This window comes from Drosophila innubila (genome assembly GCF_004354385.1).
Source record: "Drosophila innubila isolate TH190305 chromosome 3L unlocalized genomic scaffold, UK_Dinn_1.0 0_D_3L, whole genome shotgun sequence".
Classification (NCBI taxonomy): domain Eukaryota; kingdom Metazoa; phylum Arthropoda; class Insecta; order Diptera; family Drosophilidae; genus Drosophila; species Drosophila innubila.
The window spans coordinates 235,463-254,020 of record NW_022995376.1 but is presented as its reverse complement, the minus strand read 5'-3'; the positions used below and the strand labels follow the sequence as shown (position 1 = coordinate 254,020).

Below are 18,558 nucleotides of genomic sequence, written 5' to 3'. Positions count from 1 at the left end.
GTATTCCGAATGAAAATTTGGCTCATTTTGGTAGAGTTATGGATGAGTTTGTGCTATACATATTCCATGATTCATGACTTTTGAGGTTGATCAGACATTTTTAACAGCAACTCTAACTCATCTACAGAATCAATTTTGAGACTAAATAATGATCAGAATGGTATTCCAAATGATAATTGGGCTCATTTTGGCAGAGTTATAGTTGAGTTTGTGTTATACCTATTCCCCCCGTATATAACATGTATGACTTTTGAGGTTGATCAGACATTTTTAATAACTACTCTAATTCAGCTACAAATATTAAATTACTTCTATTATGCATTTACTCAATAAATTCAGAACCCTCGTATAACTAGTCGTCTCGGTCCCCTTGAACTTATCGAAAAGAAAGCGTTAAAGGTCAATTGATAATTGTCACCGTTAATGATAGTGGGCGTCGAAAATTGCTAAAATGCTCGATGTGCAAAATTGTTAATTAAAAGAAAATTACATATTTTCGATGTGTCACTTCCCTATACTTCGAATTTTTAAGTATGGTTAGCATATATTTTCTATATGTAGAAGCAAAAATAAACTAAACTAAATAAACTAAGTAGAAGCAAAAATAAACTATCGTAGCCGGTTATTTCTTCTAATTTCATATGAAATCTCTAGCAAACATTAACATATTACTGAAATGTTATTAACATAACATAAACAACTTAATAAACTTGTTCAGTTCTTCTTCTGAAAGACATGTTCATTTGAACTTGTTGAGAACTAAATCGCACTGTTGGCAGTTTGGCTTAGCCAAATTCTGGCTATTTTCAAAGTTCGATTGCTAGCACAATGTTCAAAATAAGCCAAAAATGTGGCTATTTTAAATATTAATGCAAAAAACAAAATGACTGCTTTTTATTTTTAATATTCAAATAATTGATTTTTTTTTTATAAATAATTGAAAATAATTGATGTTTATAAAATTGGTGGCTTTTTTTTAGCTATTTTATCGTATCGAAATTTCAGCTTTTTTGTTGCTCTAAAATAGTTGGCAACGCTAAGCGAAAGAGCGACAACTCTAGTGCGGCAAATACATAAAAAGAAACAAGTAATTTTGTTTGTTTATTTTTCATTTCACATTTCACATAAAATATGAGCAACCTAGCAGCCCAAACTGGGATACAGTGCACCGCAGGTGCAGTTCCCGTGCGGAATGAGAAGGGTAAGGGTATTTGGTAATTATAGAGACGAGAGAACAGTGTTGAATTAATTGCGTATTTTTCAGGCGAGATTTCCATGCAAAAGGTGAAGGTTCAACGTTATATATCAGGGAAGCGACCCGATTATGCACGCGCCGATTCCAGCAGCGATTCTAGCGATGACGATGACTTTGTGGACAATCGACGGCGCATGGAGCGTCACAAGGCGGAACGTCACAAAGTTGAATTGGCGCGACAGAGAGTGGGGCAGGGGCAGGGGGAGAAGACACTGGCAGAGGAGGAGGATGAAGCGGAAGCGGAAGTGGATGATCCGCGCTTGCGACGCTTGCGTGCGCGTCCCATTCAAATGGAGGATTTGGAGCGAGAGCGACGGGAACGACACAGACACATCCATGAGCCGGAAATGCTGGAGAGTGCCAGCGAAGAAGAGGAAGAGGAGGAACCATTTCTGGAGTCATCCCGGGAGCAACAACAGCGTCTGGAACGGGCAACCAATAAAATAACACTCGCATCCGAATCCGATACAGATTCGGAGTTGAGTGATACGGAATTGGAAAAGCGACGTTTAAAGCTACGAGCACGCATGTTGCAACAACAACGCGAGGAGGAAGTGCTGCAGAAGGAGGATGAAAAACAAACAGAATCATCCGCAACGGAGAGCTCCGAGTATGAGGAGGAGACGGAAAGCGAGGAGGAGAATGAACCACGACTAAAGCCATTGTTTGTACGCAAGCGAGATCGTGCCACCATCCAGGAGAAGGAGCGAGAGACCCAAAAACAGAAGCAACTCGAAGCCGAAGCCAAACGAGCGGCCAAGGAACGAAGACGCGCCACCTTGCGCCTGGTGGAGGAAAGTGTGAAGAAGGACCTGGAGAAAATCAAGCCAGAGACTAACGAGGCGTCTATCGACGATGTCTGCACCGCCGACGAGAACGACGAGGTGGAGTACGAGGCGTGGAAACTGCGGGAACTCAAGCGCATGAAGCGGGATCGCGAGGAGCGGGACAAGTGAGTATCCATTCAATAGATCCCTCATACAAAAAAAAAAAGGAAAGAAACTAAGACAATTATAGGAAACCCAAATTAAATGCTTAATAGTTTGGTTTTCATAATTTCATATTTAAAATTTCGTTTTCTGAGTAGTATTCGTATAAGGCATCTCTTTAAATAGATCCCTCAATTTAATACGATTCTAATGATATTTTGTATCTGCAGTGCTGATCGTGAAAAAGTGGAAATTGAACGGATGCGCAATCTGACCGAGGAGGAACGGCGTCAGGAATTGCGCTCGAATCCGAAGCTTGTCACCAACAAGGCAACCAAAGGCAAATATAAATTCCTGCAGAAATACTATCATCGTGGTGCCTTCTATCTGGACGAAGAGAACGATGTGCTGAAGCGAGATTTTGCTCAAGCCACGCTCGAGGATCACTTCGACAAGACCATTCTGCCCAAAGTGATGCAGGTGAAGAACTTTGGACGCTGCGGTCGCACCAAATACACGCATCTAGTCGATCAGGATACAACCAAATTCGATTCACCCTGGTATGCCGAAACGTCCAACAACATGAAGTTTCATAATGAACATGCTGGCGGGATGCGACAACAATTTGACAAACCAACAGCTTCCAAACGAAAAAAGTTGGAATAGAAATTAACAAAAAAAAATAAAAATAGAAACTGTAAAAACAAATTTTTTACAATAAATAATGTAGATTATCTTATCCAGCTCTCTAAATATCTATTGCTTTTCTGTCCCAATGAGAAATCTATCCATATATATTGAAATATATCTGGGAAATATTTTGAACATGACCAATCCGGAATTAGAACTATATCGAAAATGGAATGTAAGAACAAGGTGATCAACAGGCACACGCTGTTTTCAGGCACTGTTCGACATGAAATACCGAAAATATGATATCCCTGCAGAGCGCTGTGTTAAAGTTTCGACTTATTGTTATGATACAGCGAATCAATTTAACAAAATCCTTTAAGTATGTATAAGACAAAAGAAAATTCATAATCTGCGCGTTTCTTTGAGACATCTCCAGAAACTACAACAAATTGAATAATAATCTTAATTATCGGCCAATCCTTCCTTTGACAGCTATACAATATAGTTAACGGATTTGATACAAATTTAATCAGGATATACTGTACATACCAAGTTTGCAGCCTCTAGCTCTTATAGTTTCCGAGATCGACGCGTTCAAACAGATGGACATGGCTAAATCGACTCCGTTGTTGATAATGATCAAGAATATATGTACAGTGGCACTTAGCATATTAGACCCACAACTCTTACATATTATTATAATTATAATTTTAAATACATTTTTTTATTGAGAAGGAGAAAAAAATATAATTTAAAAAACCCTTTTATTAATTAATGTGCAATCGTGAGCAAAATATACAATGGTTAGTGAATAAACCACCTTGTAATAATTTCACCATGGTGCTGTTAACATTATGATGCAGATGCGAATCAAAGCAGAATGGGATATTATAACTGTTATTTGCATTCATTGTCTAGTGCATAGATCAACACTGTTTTAATTCTCATTTTATTGTCTTTATGTTTTATTTTTTGTGCTTATTTTATATTTTGTGTGGCAATAAAAAAGTATGTCGGGCCTAGAAAGATTTGAAGACACTCCGGAATGGCGGGAAAAATTGCGCAATCATCTGCTTTTCAATCGGTAAATAAATTTAATTAAATAACATACACTAATGTTTAATGATATTCTATCACATTTAATTGAATTACATATAATGTTTAAAGTGGGATGCCTGTGAGCAGGCTTACGGGATGGCCAAACAATTACAGGGGCCGAAATTCTAGTGTGGACATTGTTATAGACTTTCCAGCGCTAATTAAAGCCAAGAAAGCGGAGTTGAAGAAAAAACAGGAAGAAGAAGAAGATAAAGCCAAGGAGCGCAGTGCGCTTGCAAATATATGTAAGTGATCTTCTAATAATACAGGGGTTATTCTAGGTTATTAAAAGTATCAATAAATTAATTAAGAAAATAGAGGCCGTTGGATTGGTTAAAGTCGGACGACTATATCAGATATCTATTTACTGATCTCAATTTTTTTTGCAGCTAGTGACATGGAAATGGCAAAGCCAACGGATTGTAGCATAATTTATCTATCCTCATTTGATGACTCGCAGTCGGTAAGTCTAAGTAAAATCAGGGATAAATAAGGGTACATCGATTTGTATGGGCCCAAAACAAAAAAATGGTAACCCACATTCGTAATCTATAGTCAAATCAAAGATGTTTTTACCAAGAAATGAGTTTAATTTTTGAGTTTAAAAATTTAATATTCTGAAATTTTTAACAAGGACAGTAAATAATAAATATTTTGTTATATTGACCGTAGACAACGAAGTTTTGTTACAATTTTTTGTAAAAAGTCGATGCATCCTCTTATACATACATATACAGGGATGGCACAGAAATGAAAACCAACCGAAAATCTCGCAAAAGTGTGTAGAGCTTGGGAGATATTCTGTTGGGCTTGAGTTCTAGTATACAAATATATTTAAATTATATAATTTGAAAATGATTTCAAACTGTCAGTACAGGTCTTTTGACAGACTTCTTTGTAATTTTATGATAAATTGAACAATTAAGCAATTATTAACAAAATTTATTTAAACGCTAAATAATATTTTCGGAATCATACATAAATTTTGTTTCATTAGTTTATAAGTAACTGTGTAAGATATTTTAGATTTCAATTTAATTTAATTTAACAAAGCTAAAGACATTTTGTAAATATCTTTTATATTATTTATTGTACATTCAACAGGTCATAGAGATCAGTGACGATGAAAAAAGTCCACAAACGCCAGATGTTAGTGTGCCGCCGCCGTACAGCAGAAGCTCCCGGCTTTTAAATAAAAAATACAGACGAATTTAAATTTAACTGTAGTAAAATGTAATAATTGTAATAAAAAGTAATAATTGTAAAAAAAAGTAATAATTGTAATAAAATGTAATAATTGTATTTATTTTTAATAATCCTGTACTTTATATTTGACTTAAAAAAAATGTGTTACAATTAATAATTATATTTATATGTATTCATCCTGTATTTTATATATTTATATTATTGACCTCTTAATAATTAAAATTGTTATAGAGAATAAGGAAAGAATAAAATATTTTGCCATTATTTAATTATATCACTGAACCCAGTTGGTTTAAAATATCTAAAAAAAATTATTAAAATAATAAAAATTATTTAAATTGGCAGCTTGTACTCATCCATCAGCTCAGATTTTTGCTGAACGAGCGCTTGCATAACGCCTTCTGTTTTAATATATATTCGATTGGGATATTTGCCGAGTTCCTTGAAGAGTTTTTGATCCTGTTTACAGGCAATCACATAGAGACGCACATTGGTGGCAGTTGGAGGCGGTTTGCTGTGCACCGTTCCACCAGCACTTTCAACGATTGCTATAAAATAAAAAATGGACTTACAGAAAAAATTTTTAATAGATCTATCTCCAGTTAAGCACCTTTCATTTCCTTATCACTGGGCTGTATAGTATTACCGAGCATAAAATGAAGTCCTTTTAGTATCCTGGGTTGTTTCATTACCGATAAAGGATTGAACTTGAAGAGCTCCTCGAATTTTGTATCTTTAAATATGTGATTCGGTTGGACTGTTATGGAGCGTGTTTCCTTAATCGCGTGCAGCCAAGAAGTCGATAAAACGGGCTTATTAGATGCAATTCCCACCAAAAACTTATAGGTGCGTTCTCCCTTTTCCATGAGCAGTAAATCTGAGCATAACGGATTTTCAATGACATCGACAACGTCTAAAAAAAAAAGGATACATTATGCTATTATGCATTTGGATTGCAACTTATTTCAAAACATACTTCTTAACGAATTTAATAATGAGCGCAGTTCAGCATAATTGCACATCGATAATGTAATTTGAATTTTTCGCCCTGAATTTTTTATTTTCTTTATGTAATCGTTTATGTCTGAAAATAAAATATATCAATTATTGAATTCAATGTAGCCAAGCAATTTAATAGTCACCTTTAAGTGGATCCTGGTTGGGCAATCTGTTTCTGCGCGCACCTGTAGAAAAAAAATTCGAGGTTAAATATGTTCTATTTTCCAGAGAGTTTCAAAAACTTAAAATATTGATATATTTAGGAATAAACGTTGTTGTTCTAATGGGGAGTCGAGTGCTTACGCATTGTACTGTATTCCTAAATTTTGCATTCCCAACTTTTTTCCAAATTTTTACTTCCCAACAATATTATTCCTAATTTGGGTCTTTACAAATTTATTTTTATTATTATCTTTTTAATTTTGTTTTCTAATTTTTTATTACTAATTCCTTCTTTGTATTTCTTATTTTGTTTACTAATTTATTTTCCTTATTTATCTTCCCAGTATTTTTCTCTAATTTTTATTTCCTAGTAACAAAAATTTTGATTTCGGTTGTTTAATTTGTATTTTCAAATTGTCCCCAAAGTTCGTGTTCTGAGTTGTATATTTCAACATTCGTATAGGGAACCTATTTAAATAGATCCCTCATATTCTTATGAGAACTCGAGTACTTACTCATTGTTTTTTTAACAATAGACGTTGGCTCTTCATCAATGGGCGTGGCAGATGATTCTTCTGATGTTTTGGCTATAGAAACATTCGCTTTAGCCTTGGATTTACCAACATTTTTCACCAATTTTGAGCTCTCTGGTACTGCAAATAAAGAATAATTTAACTATTACAATCAGCTGTAGCTGTTTAGTTCATTTAATACAACCTTCCGTTTTGCTGGAATCCTTTTCACTGACTGGAACTATAGCTTTACCGATATTTTGAACGGAAGAGTCTTCTTCTATACTAATAAAGCTGTCAACATTCACTTTCTGAGTATTTTGTCTAGTTCGTCTTTGGTTCACGGACTTTTGTTCTACTGAGATGCTTGTTTTATCATCATCCTCTGTGACTAAAGCATTATCGATTTTTTTAGCTGAAGAGCAGTCTTCTGAATTTATATCTCTGTCAACATCAATTTTCTGAGTACCTTTTCTGGTTCGTCTGCTGGTCACTGGTTGCCGTTCTACGGAGTTGGCTGCTTTATTATTTATAGTCGTTGGTTTATTGTCGTCTTGACTCGAAGTTTGCTTTGTAGGTTTTAGGATTTTAACTCTCTTCTCCGCTTTCTGTGTTGTTTGAGCTCGAGTCTGCTTTTCCTCTTTATTGACAGATTCGTCCACTTTCGATATTTCAGAACACATTTTCTTGGCAGCTGCAAGACATTGAGTTTCTTCTTTATTTTCAATTGTATGATAACATTAATAGGTGCAACTTACGCGTTATTTGCTCTTCATTTAGCACTATTGATCTCTTTTGGTGAATTCTTGTAGCTTTCGATGGTGCTTTGAAATCAGCAGGAGTTGCCGGTGCTGAAAGTTTCCGTGTGCGTTTGATTTTGCGGGCTAACGAGCAATGGTTTTAGAAATAAATACAAATGTGATAGGTTCCTAACTTACGCGATGCCTCCGTCAATTCTAAATGAGGTCCAAACCGATTTCTTTCCAATTTTGCACATGTTTCCTGCCTGTTAAATTCTGTAACTAATTCCTGCATTTGACACAGCTGCAAAAAATGCAAAGTTGTAGTTAATAAATACAACAAAAATTACAATTAAATCATACCCGTTTCTTATGTGTTTTTTCTGTGATAACAGTTGAATTTATTATCCTATCATGGTCCTCAACATCGGATGGGGAACTTGGCAATGAGGAAAGTGCAATCAATTGCTTGAGTTCCTCATCTAAATTGTCACAGATACTTATGGAATCGGATATTTCAAGCCGACTGCATTCACTTTGGTCTAAAAAGAAGTTAAATATTAAATTAAAAAAATTTATAATATATTATTTACCTCAATATTACCTCTGTTTTTATGACTAACAAACAATTGGGTTTCTTTAAAGTCATCAGTATTGTTTAAATTGTTGGCAACTGTATTATTCGGGATTGTTTTAGATGTTTGAGGATGACGAGTAAATGACTGTGTAGCAATAAAGTCCTGATTTTCCATATCTTTATCTGATTTCCTTGCTGGAAATGCATGGTTTTCAATAAAGTCCTCAGGATTTTTACATAAATTTGATTTTAATTTTGGTGTCTGAAATGTGTTTCTTCCGGGGAATGCCTGGGTTTCAATAAAGTCCTGATTTATTACATCTTTCATTAAATTTCTTGTGGGAAATACCTGAGTTTCAATTAAGTCCTGATTTGACTCATCTTTACTTGAATTCCTTGTAGGAAATGCCTCGGTGTTTATAAAATCCTGATTTTCCTCATATTTATTCGATTTGCTTGTGGGAAACGCATGGGTTTGAGTAAAGTCCTTCGGATTTTTAATTGAATTTGATTTTAATTGTGGTGTCCGAAATATGTTTTTTCCGGGGAATGCCTGGGTTTCAAGAAAGTCTTCATTATCTTGTTCTTTACTCATGATGGACTCTAATTGTGGCGACTGAAATGATTTTCTTTTGGGGAATGCCTGAGTTTCAATGAAATCCTCATTTTCTTTATCTTTATTTGATTTTCTTGTGGAAAATGCCTGAGTTTCAATAAAGTCCTGATCCTCATTGTCTTCATCTTTACTTGAGTTACACGAAACCCGCAAATGCACTCTTTCAAATGCCTGCGTCGCAATAAAATCCTGTGCTGTTTCATTTGACTTTCGTCCTGGAAACGCCTGTGTTGCAATGTCATCTTCCAAGTGATTTATCGGATCGGCTGGTGTTGCCTCCGGCGTTTCAATGCTGGCCACAAAAGGTTGAAGAGTTGAGCTAGAATGGGCATCCACATTCACGTTTGTTAATTCAGCTGCTCCTGAACCACTATCTTCATTGGCATCAGCTTGTGGATAATCGAATATATCGGGTGTGCAGGGTACATCATCAGGTTCATTCGACTTATTTCCTGCTGCGGACAAGTCTGGTGTTAAACAAAGATCGCTACGAGAGAATACTTCGATGGCTTTCGCACAGTTTAAAATATCTAAAAAAAAAATAAATTTTATTTATTTAATGCTAGTATGGCATTAAATTAGAAAGATAGCTGGGAGTAGGGATTAAAATTTTTAATCAGCACTTTTTAACTATAAAAAAATCTTCCGGTAACAATCACAACTAAAATATAAATATAAATAAGACGAACACACTGTCAAGCAATATTAAGCTGTAGTGAAAGCAGGAGTTTTCAACTATTTCCAATGATTAGTCGAAAAATTAACTATTTTTAATAGATTTAAAAAATAATGAAGATAAAGTGTAAGAGATTTAGTATTTTCTAAAATACTTAACTAATGAAGTAAAATTAAAGATTCAACAATGTTCAATTTTTGATCACTATTCCCAGCTGTGTATTAAAAACGTAATTACCAGGAGTTTTCTTGGAACTAACTCTGCCGAACAATGCTGAACTAACATTATCATCGCCAAGCAAAAGGGACGAATCAAAATCATCAATAGCATCTTCATTGAATTCATTAAACTCTTGTGTGCAAATCCGGATTTGAGTGCCCAGCTCGGATGCATCATCGTCACTGACAATATCCAGATCTTGATCTTGAACTGGAGGAGCTGTAACCGGTTGATTGCTTTGTGTCAGAACTTCTTGTGTTTCCGGTATAAGAAAATCATCATGACCTCTTGAAGGACGGGTAAAGGGAATAGCTTGTGTTTCCGGTATTACAAAATCATCGCCACAAGAGATCTTGGAGTCATTGAGACATCTTGAAGGTTTAGTAAAGGAAAAGGCTTGTGTTTCCGGTATATTGAAGCTATCCTCATCCCGAGTTGTGTCTGCCGATGGCGGCGTTGATTCTGGAATGATTAAACTATTACCGGTTGTATTGGCTGACTTATCTTTAGTCCCTTCAACGTAGCCACTACTATCATGAGCCTAAAAAGGGAAATGATTACTATTTTAATTATGGTATATTTACAAACGTGTGCGAAATAATAAGAAAAAAATATTTAAAAACTGAATTTGATCGCTTAAACTGTTCTTAAACTTTCGCACACGTTTGTATATGATTGATCCTTACCGATTCATTGCCATCATTAAAGTACAAGTTGGCATTTAAATCACCGAAGCGCAAACGCACAATACCATTGACGATATCAGAATTGCTGATACTCTTTACTTCCACTTCTTGGCCATTCACATACACTTTGCCGGCCACTGCCGACACTCGCACTATTTGTCCAGCTATATGTGTTATAGTTGCATGTGCGAGCTCAATGGACTGAAAGGGTTTACAATAATAAGGCAACTTTTGTTGATTAAAGAGTAAATATACATTTGGTACAACACTTCTCACCTCTTTGTCACTATGAAACTCCAGTCCCAACCTGCGCCCAATGCGATATATTACATCCTCTTCTAACTGCACTGCTGATGCTCTTTTGCCATCTAGGCTTAATGCCACAAAAACCATTCGAGCAATTAAAAATACAAACTGCAAGGGTTGGGAATCCGAAATGGGCGCGAAAATGTTATCGCGGTTTTATACTCTTTTTAAAGTGCTTAAAGTTTTGCCAACGGGCAAAAAGAAGCAATAAAATAACAACAATCAATTGAAACACAAACACTGTGCAAATGTTTTAACAATACAATTTTAAATTAATAAAACTGAGCAAAAATAAAATTTACAACAATCACGCAATTTTGGCGTTCTGTCGTCAGCATTGCCACCCGGTGCAAAGGCTGCCACCCTGCAAAGTTTCCCAATCTGGCAGCTTGTACAACTTGTACGGTACAAGCTGTGCCGACATTCCCATCTGAACCAGATCATTGCCAGATCGTTTTGGTTTTTTAGTGCTGCCCAGTTTCGTAATAAGTAAGCGCCAAATTTCAAGTCGTGACAAAAACGGGGTGGCAGGGCTGTATAGTGTACTAAAAATACGGTGGCGGATAAATTTGAATTTAAGGTTTTGTTGCCTTGGCATTTGTCTAATGACATTGCAAAAAAAAAAAAGAGTTTGCAGAGCCAACAATTAGCACTAGGTGTCGGGGACCTTGAAGCTGGGAATTTACATGTGGAATATTTGCCAATGACAAATATGTAGCACATCTTTTGGTCTTATATTCTATGACAAGTTATAGTGATAAATGTTTGCCATATTGGTAAAGGCCAATTCAGGTAATTAGTATAGGTGATAATATTTTTAAAAAGCAGCCTGTTAATCAAACAAATCAAACTCAGAACTGAGGTCAAGCGACTATAAAAACTGCTATAAATATGAGTTGAGAGCGGGTTTAGGCCGCTAATGGCCAAGTTAAACAGAACTCATAAGTAACATAACGAAAAAACCACAGCGAGATGTCAATCAACAAAACAAAAATTTAGCTGGCCAACAATGACGGCAATAATAACAATAGCGGCTACAACAAAATACCAAAGCTTGGGTTTCCTATACATTATTCTTGATTTTGCCATACCTTTAAACGCCTTACGTGGTACACTAAAATCACAATTAGTCCAAACAAATTTATTGTTGTTGGTTCGAGATTCAAAGATACACAGATACACGAAATTTAACAGCCTACATTATGGCAATGTGTTGTTTTAATTTCTATGAAAGACGAGCTCGAAACTCGATGCGGCTCGGAACATTGATATAAATAGATGGATGGACGGGGCTTATGCTCAGTGTGCTGAAGTCTGTCAACTCGAAACGCGAAACAAGGGATCGTCAATCATAACTCTCTCAGTGCTCAGTCAAGGAGGTGCCAACAATAACACTATGAAATTCTTACTTTTGGTGCGTCTCAAAAAACTGCAGCTTTTATGGATAACATCTGACTAATTGTGGATTATTTTGGTCTATTTCTCATCATTTTTAGACCGTGTTCGTTTGCCTTGCCGTCTGCTTTATGGCAACCAGTGCTGTTCCTTTGGAGGAGGCCATACCAGAGGGCATTGAGGGTCCTGGCAGCGAACCCGTCAACCCAACCGATGATCAGTCCTTCCTGCTCAAGCTGAAGCTCTTAAAGAAACTCCTCTTCCTGGGTTAATTCACGAGCCTATCTACATTTCTATTAACAAAATATTTAGTATACCTTGTGTCTAGTATTTAAGGCAGATAACTATTAAAAAAAATTATGATAAACAACTATTTATTCTTTGTGTTAAAATTTATTGATCATGTTGGTTTTACTTAGGATAAAACAGGATTTGACATTTTTTTTAAGTCAAAGTGAACTTAACTGTTGACAAGTTTTTACTTATAATCAACTCAGTATATCGAAATAAGTATAAAACAACAATTAAAATTTGATTTTGATTTGATTTCATTTTTCTGTAAAAAATCATGTCAAAATTAAGAAAAATTTGGACTTGTAAAGTTGCTTGGTCAGAGGCTTGAACAACTTTGAACTGTCATAACTTTGTTAAAACCCAACCGATTTTTAAGCGGAATGACATTTTGATCTTGGTTTGGCCTCTTAATTCATTTTGTATTTAAATTTTATTTATTTAGAAAACTTAATTATTTTCGACCAAGACTCGATTTTGATGGTAAGGGACCCCCCTTTGAAATTTCGAAAATTTAAAATATCAAGTTTTCACTTTTAATCAACTCCTTTTACCGTAATTAGTATAAAAGAACACTTTAAATTTGATTCTGAGACCTTTCATTTTTTTGTAAAAAATCATGTCAAAATTAAGAAAAATTTGGACTTGTAAAGTTGCTAGGTCAGAGGCTTGAGCAACTTCGAACTGTCATAACTTTGTCTAAACTGGACCGATTTTCAAGCGGAATGTCATTTTGATCATGGTTTGACCTTTAAATTTATTCTGCATTCAAATTTTGTTCATTTAAAAAATTTTGTTATTTTCGACCAAGACTCGATTTTGATGGTAAGAGTCCCCCCTTTGAAATTTCGAAAATTCAAAATTTTAAATATCAAGTTTTCACTTTTAATCAACTCCTTTTACCGTAATTAGTATAAAAGAACACTTTAAATTTGATTCTGAGACCTTTCATTTTTTTGTAAAAAATCATGTCAAAATTAAGGAAAATTTGGACTTGTAAAGTTGCTAGGTCAGAGGCTTGAGCAACTTTGAACTGTCATAACTTCAACAAAACTCATCCGATTTTCAAGCGGAATGTCATTTTTATCATGGCTTGGCCTCTATATTCCTTTTGTATTTAATTTTTATTTATTTAGAAAACTTAATTATTTTCGACCAAGACTCGATTTTGATGGCAAGGGTCCCCCCTTTGAATTTTCGAAAACTCAAAATTTTAAATATCAAGTTTTCACTTTTAATCAACTCCTTTTATCGTAATTAGTATAAAAGAACACTTTAAATTTGATTCTGAGACCTTTCATTTTTTTGTAAAAAATCATGTCAAAATTAAGAAAAATTTGGACTTGTAAAGTAGCTTGGTCAGAGGCTTGAGCAACTTTGAACTGTCATAACTTTGTCAAACTGGACTTAATTTATTCTGCATTTCAATTTAAACACTTTAAAATTGATCAATATACTGGAACCAAAAGGACAGAAACCAATTTTAGTTTCGTTTTACTTCTCTGTTTATGATAGTCCTTGTCTTCTTGTAGAGAGTTAAATTTATTTAAATGCTGTAAGTTTCATTGAATTGTATTTATCTTAAAGTTAGGGGTTAAATGCAGCGCAATGCCTAGGCGATAGCAAAGAGCGGGGTGACATTCCCAGTTTGTTGTGCGTCTATGTATGTGTGTGTGTGTGATAACTAGAGTCAACATAATTGATGAGGATGCCCTGTGACCTTAACCGAGCAGTAGTTTTTTAAGCTTCTTCAGCTTGAAGATGGCCTGAGGATCGTGGGGATTGTGCACATCCGACTGTCCAAAGAAGTTGTCACCCTGGAGAGTCTCATCGACGGGCACCGCGTTGACCAGAGCCACAGCCAGCAGACAGAGGAAAAGGGCCTGTAAGACGACAGCAAGTTGAACCTCGGAAGGATCCTTTAAGGACAGCAAACTCACCAATACAATGTACTTCATATTTGTTTTTTATATTTTATGCGAAGGCGACTCTTGTATGTTGTTGAGTTTAGTTCAAAAATTGACTGCACCTTGTGGCCAAAATGCTGGTGGCTTTTATATTCCAGAGTTGGCCAAGTCAATCAATGATAATGTCATATGTAAACTGTAAACTGCATATGGCTTAACTGTCTTGGCCAAGTAGCCAGAAACAGCGATACATCAACAAAGGCGCATTAATAAACGAGTCTGGTCAACAAAAAGCCAAACCAAAAACCAAAAGCCAAAAAGAAAAATAAGAAAAAACTTGTCAAAAATTGCAAACGACTTGAACGTGGACATTACAGTGTTTTGGCCCTGTTGGGCAGCTGGGTAACTACCAAGCTGCTTAACAAATAAAGCATATATAAAAAGAAATCTTAGTCTGCACCTGTAATTGTTTGCATTGCTTAAGTCAAAGGCAAGACAAGAGTCTGTGCTACTGAAGACTTTGAGCCTATGATCAAACTATTACAATACCCTGTAACTTTAAAACGGCTTTAAAAGCGTTTAATAAAGTAGTGCCAAAGTAATGAAAAATGTTATGCAGTCAAAACTTGTATTTTCAAGCAGTGTTGTGTCTCAAATTAATATCATTACATTTTCATTATCGTTAAAAAATGTAAGATAATAAAATCACATTTCAATAGCATTGACAAATGTGCTGCTAATGAAATGAGGGCATCTTCGACCCGATTATAGCGTATGTCATAGTCAGGCGCTCTACTTATACTTTGCTTAACAAGTATTATTCATTTAAGAGTTGTACAATGTACATACACGTAATATGTGAAGGTTATGACAACGAATATATAACGTATATTGTCAATTTTAAAACAATTTATGACATACGGAAGTTATTAGTAAAATAGAATAAATATACTGAAAACTTCATTAAATATCTATTAGCCTAAGACACTTCTCTGAGCACAAATAAAGCGCATTTAATATTTATTCAAGCCAGATTTAAAAGATTTCAAATGACTCACACTACTTAAAATGAATCTGATTGAAAACTACAGCACAATAAATATTTAGCACTTATAATAGCCATCATGCTAAAAGATTCAATCATTAAATCAATATTTAATTGGTAATCCAAAAAAAACACCAACTTTAAGATAGAGGTCAACATTTGACTTAATATTTGTTTCGATCCATTCCATTCCATAGTTAAAGTCGTTTTTGATTTGCATAAAAGGCGTTGTCAAATGCAGTGCACTTAAAAGAGCGGAACTAAATGCAGATTTTTGTAGTAGGTCTATATAAACTAGATTATTGAATAAACATACCACAGCAACACCAATTTTAAGATAGAGGTCAACATTTGACTTAATATTTGTTTTAATACATTCCATTCTATAGTTAAAGTCGTTTTTGATTTGCATAAAAGGCGTTGACAAATGCAGTGCACTTGAAAGAGCGGAAGTAAATGCAGATTTTTGTAGTAGGTCTATATAAATTAGATTATTGAATAAACATACCACAGCATGAGTAAGCATATTTGAATGATAGCTATATTAAAAATTATTTACAGTGTCTCCCAGCGTATTTGATACACATTCATAATTCAAATCTAATCATTTTAGATTATATTATTAAATATAAAAATATATTTTTTTGTGCAGATTCGTTAAAAATAAAATAAAATAAAATTTAAAATAAAAACAAAAACAAAGCACTGTAAAAGTCCAAAAATTTATGCAAATGCAGCTTTATTAGAGCATCGAGTTACAATACGAAGCGGTCTTATTGTTGTTGTTTAATTCAAACTCTTTGAATGATTAGACAACTAATGACATGAATATATTTTAATCTATTCATCTGTCGTCGGTTTGTCTACGAGTCAGTCAGTCACTGTTAAACCGTAACCCGTAACAAGTCAATTAGCTCGTAAATTATAATGCCCAAAAAAGGGCGTGGCTCTCTTCTCATCTCTCATCTGTGATTTGTTAACTTGGGATTGCAATTTACTTTGTCGTTATTTAACTGTCTCTCTTCTCGTATAGGTATTTATATAGTTTTATTTGAACAAGTTGACAATTTGAAGAATGTAAAAATTGGGTTAAGTGACAGTAAATTTGATATAAATATGTGTAATACCCTCCGTGAACTTTTGGCAATAAATAGTGGTGAAACTCAGTTTGAAAATAACTGGGTTCGATTCCCACACTGTCACGACAAAACCTGTTTTGTATGTGTCTTTTTCAAAATTCTGTTATGACACTAAAAATGCTTTAGGTAAAGTCTATATAAGATATAGGTGGGCTTAAGCATTCATGACCTTTACCTAAATACAAAAAAATATCATCAATATCATCATGAAACTAATCATTCGACTGTTAAAAGCCAAGCTGTACAACAAATAAGATGATAAGAATCTAGGGAGCAATCAGTAGAAACAAAAAACAGTTTGCATACAAAAATCCATTAAGTCAGGCGACGTGGTGTGACTTCATTAAATCTAAAACCATTCATTTTCAATCACAAATTCAAAGCCATAAGTCGCAGTTTTACAATGATTAAATATCAATTACTATTGGTATCAGTCTGGACAACATCTGTAGTCCTGGGCGTAAGTTTAACTATTTATGTTTAACTATTTTTCTGATCCTATTTAAACACCTTAGCTCAACCTTCAATTTGATGAGTTCTACTCCAAATCTTTTGTACCCAATGACATAATTGTCAGTTACAGCGTGGAAAATATGGAGATTTTTAATTATAATATGACTGTCAAGGAGCATTTTCCCGGCAAATTGCTTATGCACATCTTTGCTCGAAAGCTGGACAATTCGCCGGGGGGTAAAAACAGTGTTGAAATGCTGAAAATGAAGAATTTAGATTTCTGCAAGACACTCGAGTCCCTGCGCAATATGACATTAGATGATTTTCCTGGCGAATCCCTGATGCCATCAACATTTTTAATATCCTGCCCACTGACACCGGGTTTCTACTACGTGGACAAAGGATTTGTTGATGTCACTCAAGTTCCATTGCGCATTGACGATGGCAGATACTTTCTGCAATTCGAACTTATTCAGATCTATGATGAGGTTATCAAGTTATTGAACTGCAAAATCAGGTTGAGAAAGACTACAGTCGAATCGGCGCTGCAGTTGGAGCATTAAATTATAGTTAAGGAGCGTGAAGAGTTAAGATTTGTTAATACCCTCATAAGAAAAAAATAATTCCCATAAAACTACTCATGACAAATCAAGTTTAAAAAGTTGTTTCATACTTAATTGGAAACTAGGAGTGTAAGCCTGACATTTAAACATTTTATAAACTAAGGTTTAATTATATCGGACAGTTCTGATAGTTTTCGAAAACTTAAAACTCCCATAATTCTGTCAAAACTCAACTGATTGTCGTGGGGAAATCTCTTAATTTTAATAATGTTTTGACAACAAAATTGATTCTTCTTCTAAATGTTGTTCAGTTACGAAACTTGCATATTATTTTTTAATAAAAGTTTGAAATCTGGTATACTGGCATGACTTTTTACACAAGGCCAGTGTGAGACTTTCTTGAGATTAAATGATAAGCCTACTGAAACTTGTCAGATAAATCCATTATCTACTTTGGTTTTGGGACGTCTTGCTTAACAACTTTACACAAGTAATTTGCACAGAAGATATCAGGAATCGGCTGATGAACTTGAACTAAAAACCCAGTTTGGCTATATAAACACAAATAAATTATGCGAGGCACACAAACCCGAATACGAGATAAATCATACCAAAAAGAGACTCTCTTGCATGTGGCCATAAATTTAGGTACGAGTATTTTTATTGCACTTTGCCTATTTTAACCAACAACAACAAATAACAAGTACAGACAACAACAAACAACTAAATTAAGCAGCAACAACAACAGCAGCCGAAACAGGAGCAACAACAAAATTAAAATATAAGTACTACAAAGAGGGTCTTGAGCCCCAAAGTACAGTGAAACTGACGTAATGCGGCAAAATAAAATAAAATAAAAATAAAAGTCCAAAATAAAAGCATTAAACGGCGACAACAAAGTGAAAAAAAAATGCCGAAGTCTTTTTTACAGCAGCAGCGGAAGCGGAGGTAGAAGAAGCAGCAGCAACAGCTACACTCACAAAAAAATACAATTCCCTTATAACCTTCCTAACTTTGGCGTTTCCTAATTTTAGTCGTCAAATTATTTTCGTCCTAGTTTTTGTAATCTGAATATTTTTTTTAGCTGAATTTCACAATTTATGATTTTCATATTTTAGTTTCCTAAAATGTTATTGTTAGTTAGTATTTTC

At 34.7% G+C, this 18,558-nt stretch overlaps 6 protein-coding genes across 7 annotated transcripts; 4 read left to right on the top strand and 2 right to left on the bottom strand.

Annotated features, from left to right (window-relative positions):
* Positions 1-1,051: 1,051 nt before the first annotated feature.
* On the top strand, positions 1,052-2,867 carry LOC117786411 (microfibrillar-associated protein 1). Its single transcript, XM_034624651.1, has 3 exons — positions 1,052-1,201; positions 1,265-2,207; positions 2,415-2,867. The coding sequence occupies exons 1-3, from the start codon at positions 1,132-1,134 to the stop codon at positions 2,848-2,850; spliced, it is 1,449 nt and encodes a 482-aa protein (XP_034480542.1). The 5' UTR covers positions 1,052-1,131; the 3' UTR covers positions 2,851-2,867.
* A 906-nt stretch (positions 2,868-3,773) lies between these two features.
* Positions 3,774-5,156, top strand: LOC117786412. 2 transcript variants are annotated; one of them, XM_034624652.1, is made up of 4 exons: positions 3,774-3,901; positions 3,985-4,160; positions 4,305-4,378; positions 5,020-5,156. In XM_034624652.1, exons 1-4 carry the CDS (start codon positions 3,828-3,830, stop codon positions 5,128-5,130), a joined length of 435 nt encoding a protein of 144 aa, XP_034480543.1. In that variant the 5' UTR covers positions 3,774-3,827; the 3' UTR covers positions 5,131-5,156. The 2 variants fall into 2 exon arrangements, 1 of the variants encoding a protein (XP_034480543.1); XR_004617628.1 differs by lacking the exon at positions 3,985-4,160.
* Positions 5,157-5,386: 230 nt separating this feature from the next.
* LOC117786408 lies at positions 5,387-10,809 on the bottom strand. The gene is made up of 13 exons (XM_034624647.1): positions 10,585-10,809; positions 10,309-10,509; positions 9,641-10,163; positions 8,139-9,257; positions 7,898-8,076; positions 7,733-7,838; positions 7,553-7,678; positions 7,000-7,488; positions 6,798-6,935; positions 6,264-6,305; positions 6,098-6,205; positions 5,732-6,034; positions 5,387-5,669 (listed from the first exon to the last, which is right to left on the bottom strand). Exons 1-13 carry the CDS (start codon positions 10,699-10,701, stop codon positions 5,455-5,457), a joined length of 3,666 nt encoding a protein of 1,221 aa, XP_034480538.1. The 5' UTR covers positions 10,702-10,809; the 3' UTR covers positions 5,387-5,454.
* Positions 10,810-11,884: 1,075 nt separating this feature from the next.
* Positions 11,885-12,382, top strand: LOC117786413. Its single transcript, XM_034624653.1, has 2 exons — positions 11,885-12,028; positions 12,111-12,382. The coding sequence occupies exons 1-2, from the start codon at positions 11,897-11,899 to the stop codon at positions 12,279-12,281; spliced, it is 303 nt and encodes a 100-aa protein (XP_034480544.1). The 5' UTR covers positions 11,885-11,896; the 3' UTR covers positions 12,282-12,382.
* Positions 12,383-13,781: 1,399 nt separating this feature from the next.
* LOC117786414 lies at positions 13,782-14,336 on the bottom strand. The gene is made up of 2 exons (XM_034624654.1): positions 14,241-14,336; positions 13,782-14,183 (listed from the first exon to the last, which is right to left on the bottom strand). The coding sequence occupies exons 1-2, from the start codon at positions 14,256-14,258 to the stop codon at positions 14,022-14,024; spliced, it is 180 nt and encodes a 59-aa protein (XP_034480545.1). The 5' UTR covers positions 14,259-14,336; the 3' UTR covers positions 13,782-14,021.
* Positions 14,337-16,794: 2,458 nt separating this feature from the next.
* LOC117786682 lies at positions 16,795-17,464 on the top strand. The gene is made up of 2 exons (XM_034625030.1): positions 16,795-16,851; positions 16,907-17,464. The coding sequence occupies exons 1-2, from the start codon at positions 16,795-16,797 to the stop codon at positions 17,405-17,407; spliced, it is 558 nt and encodes a 185-aa protein (XP_034480921.1). The 3' UTR covers positions 17,408-17,464.
* Positions 17,465-18,558: the final 1,094 nt, after the last annotated feature.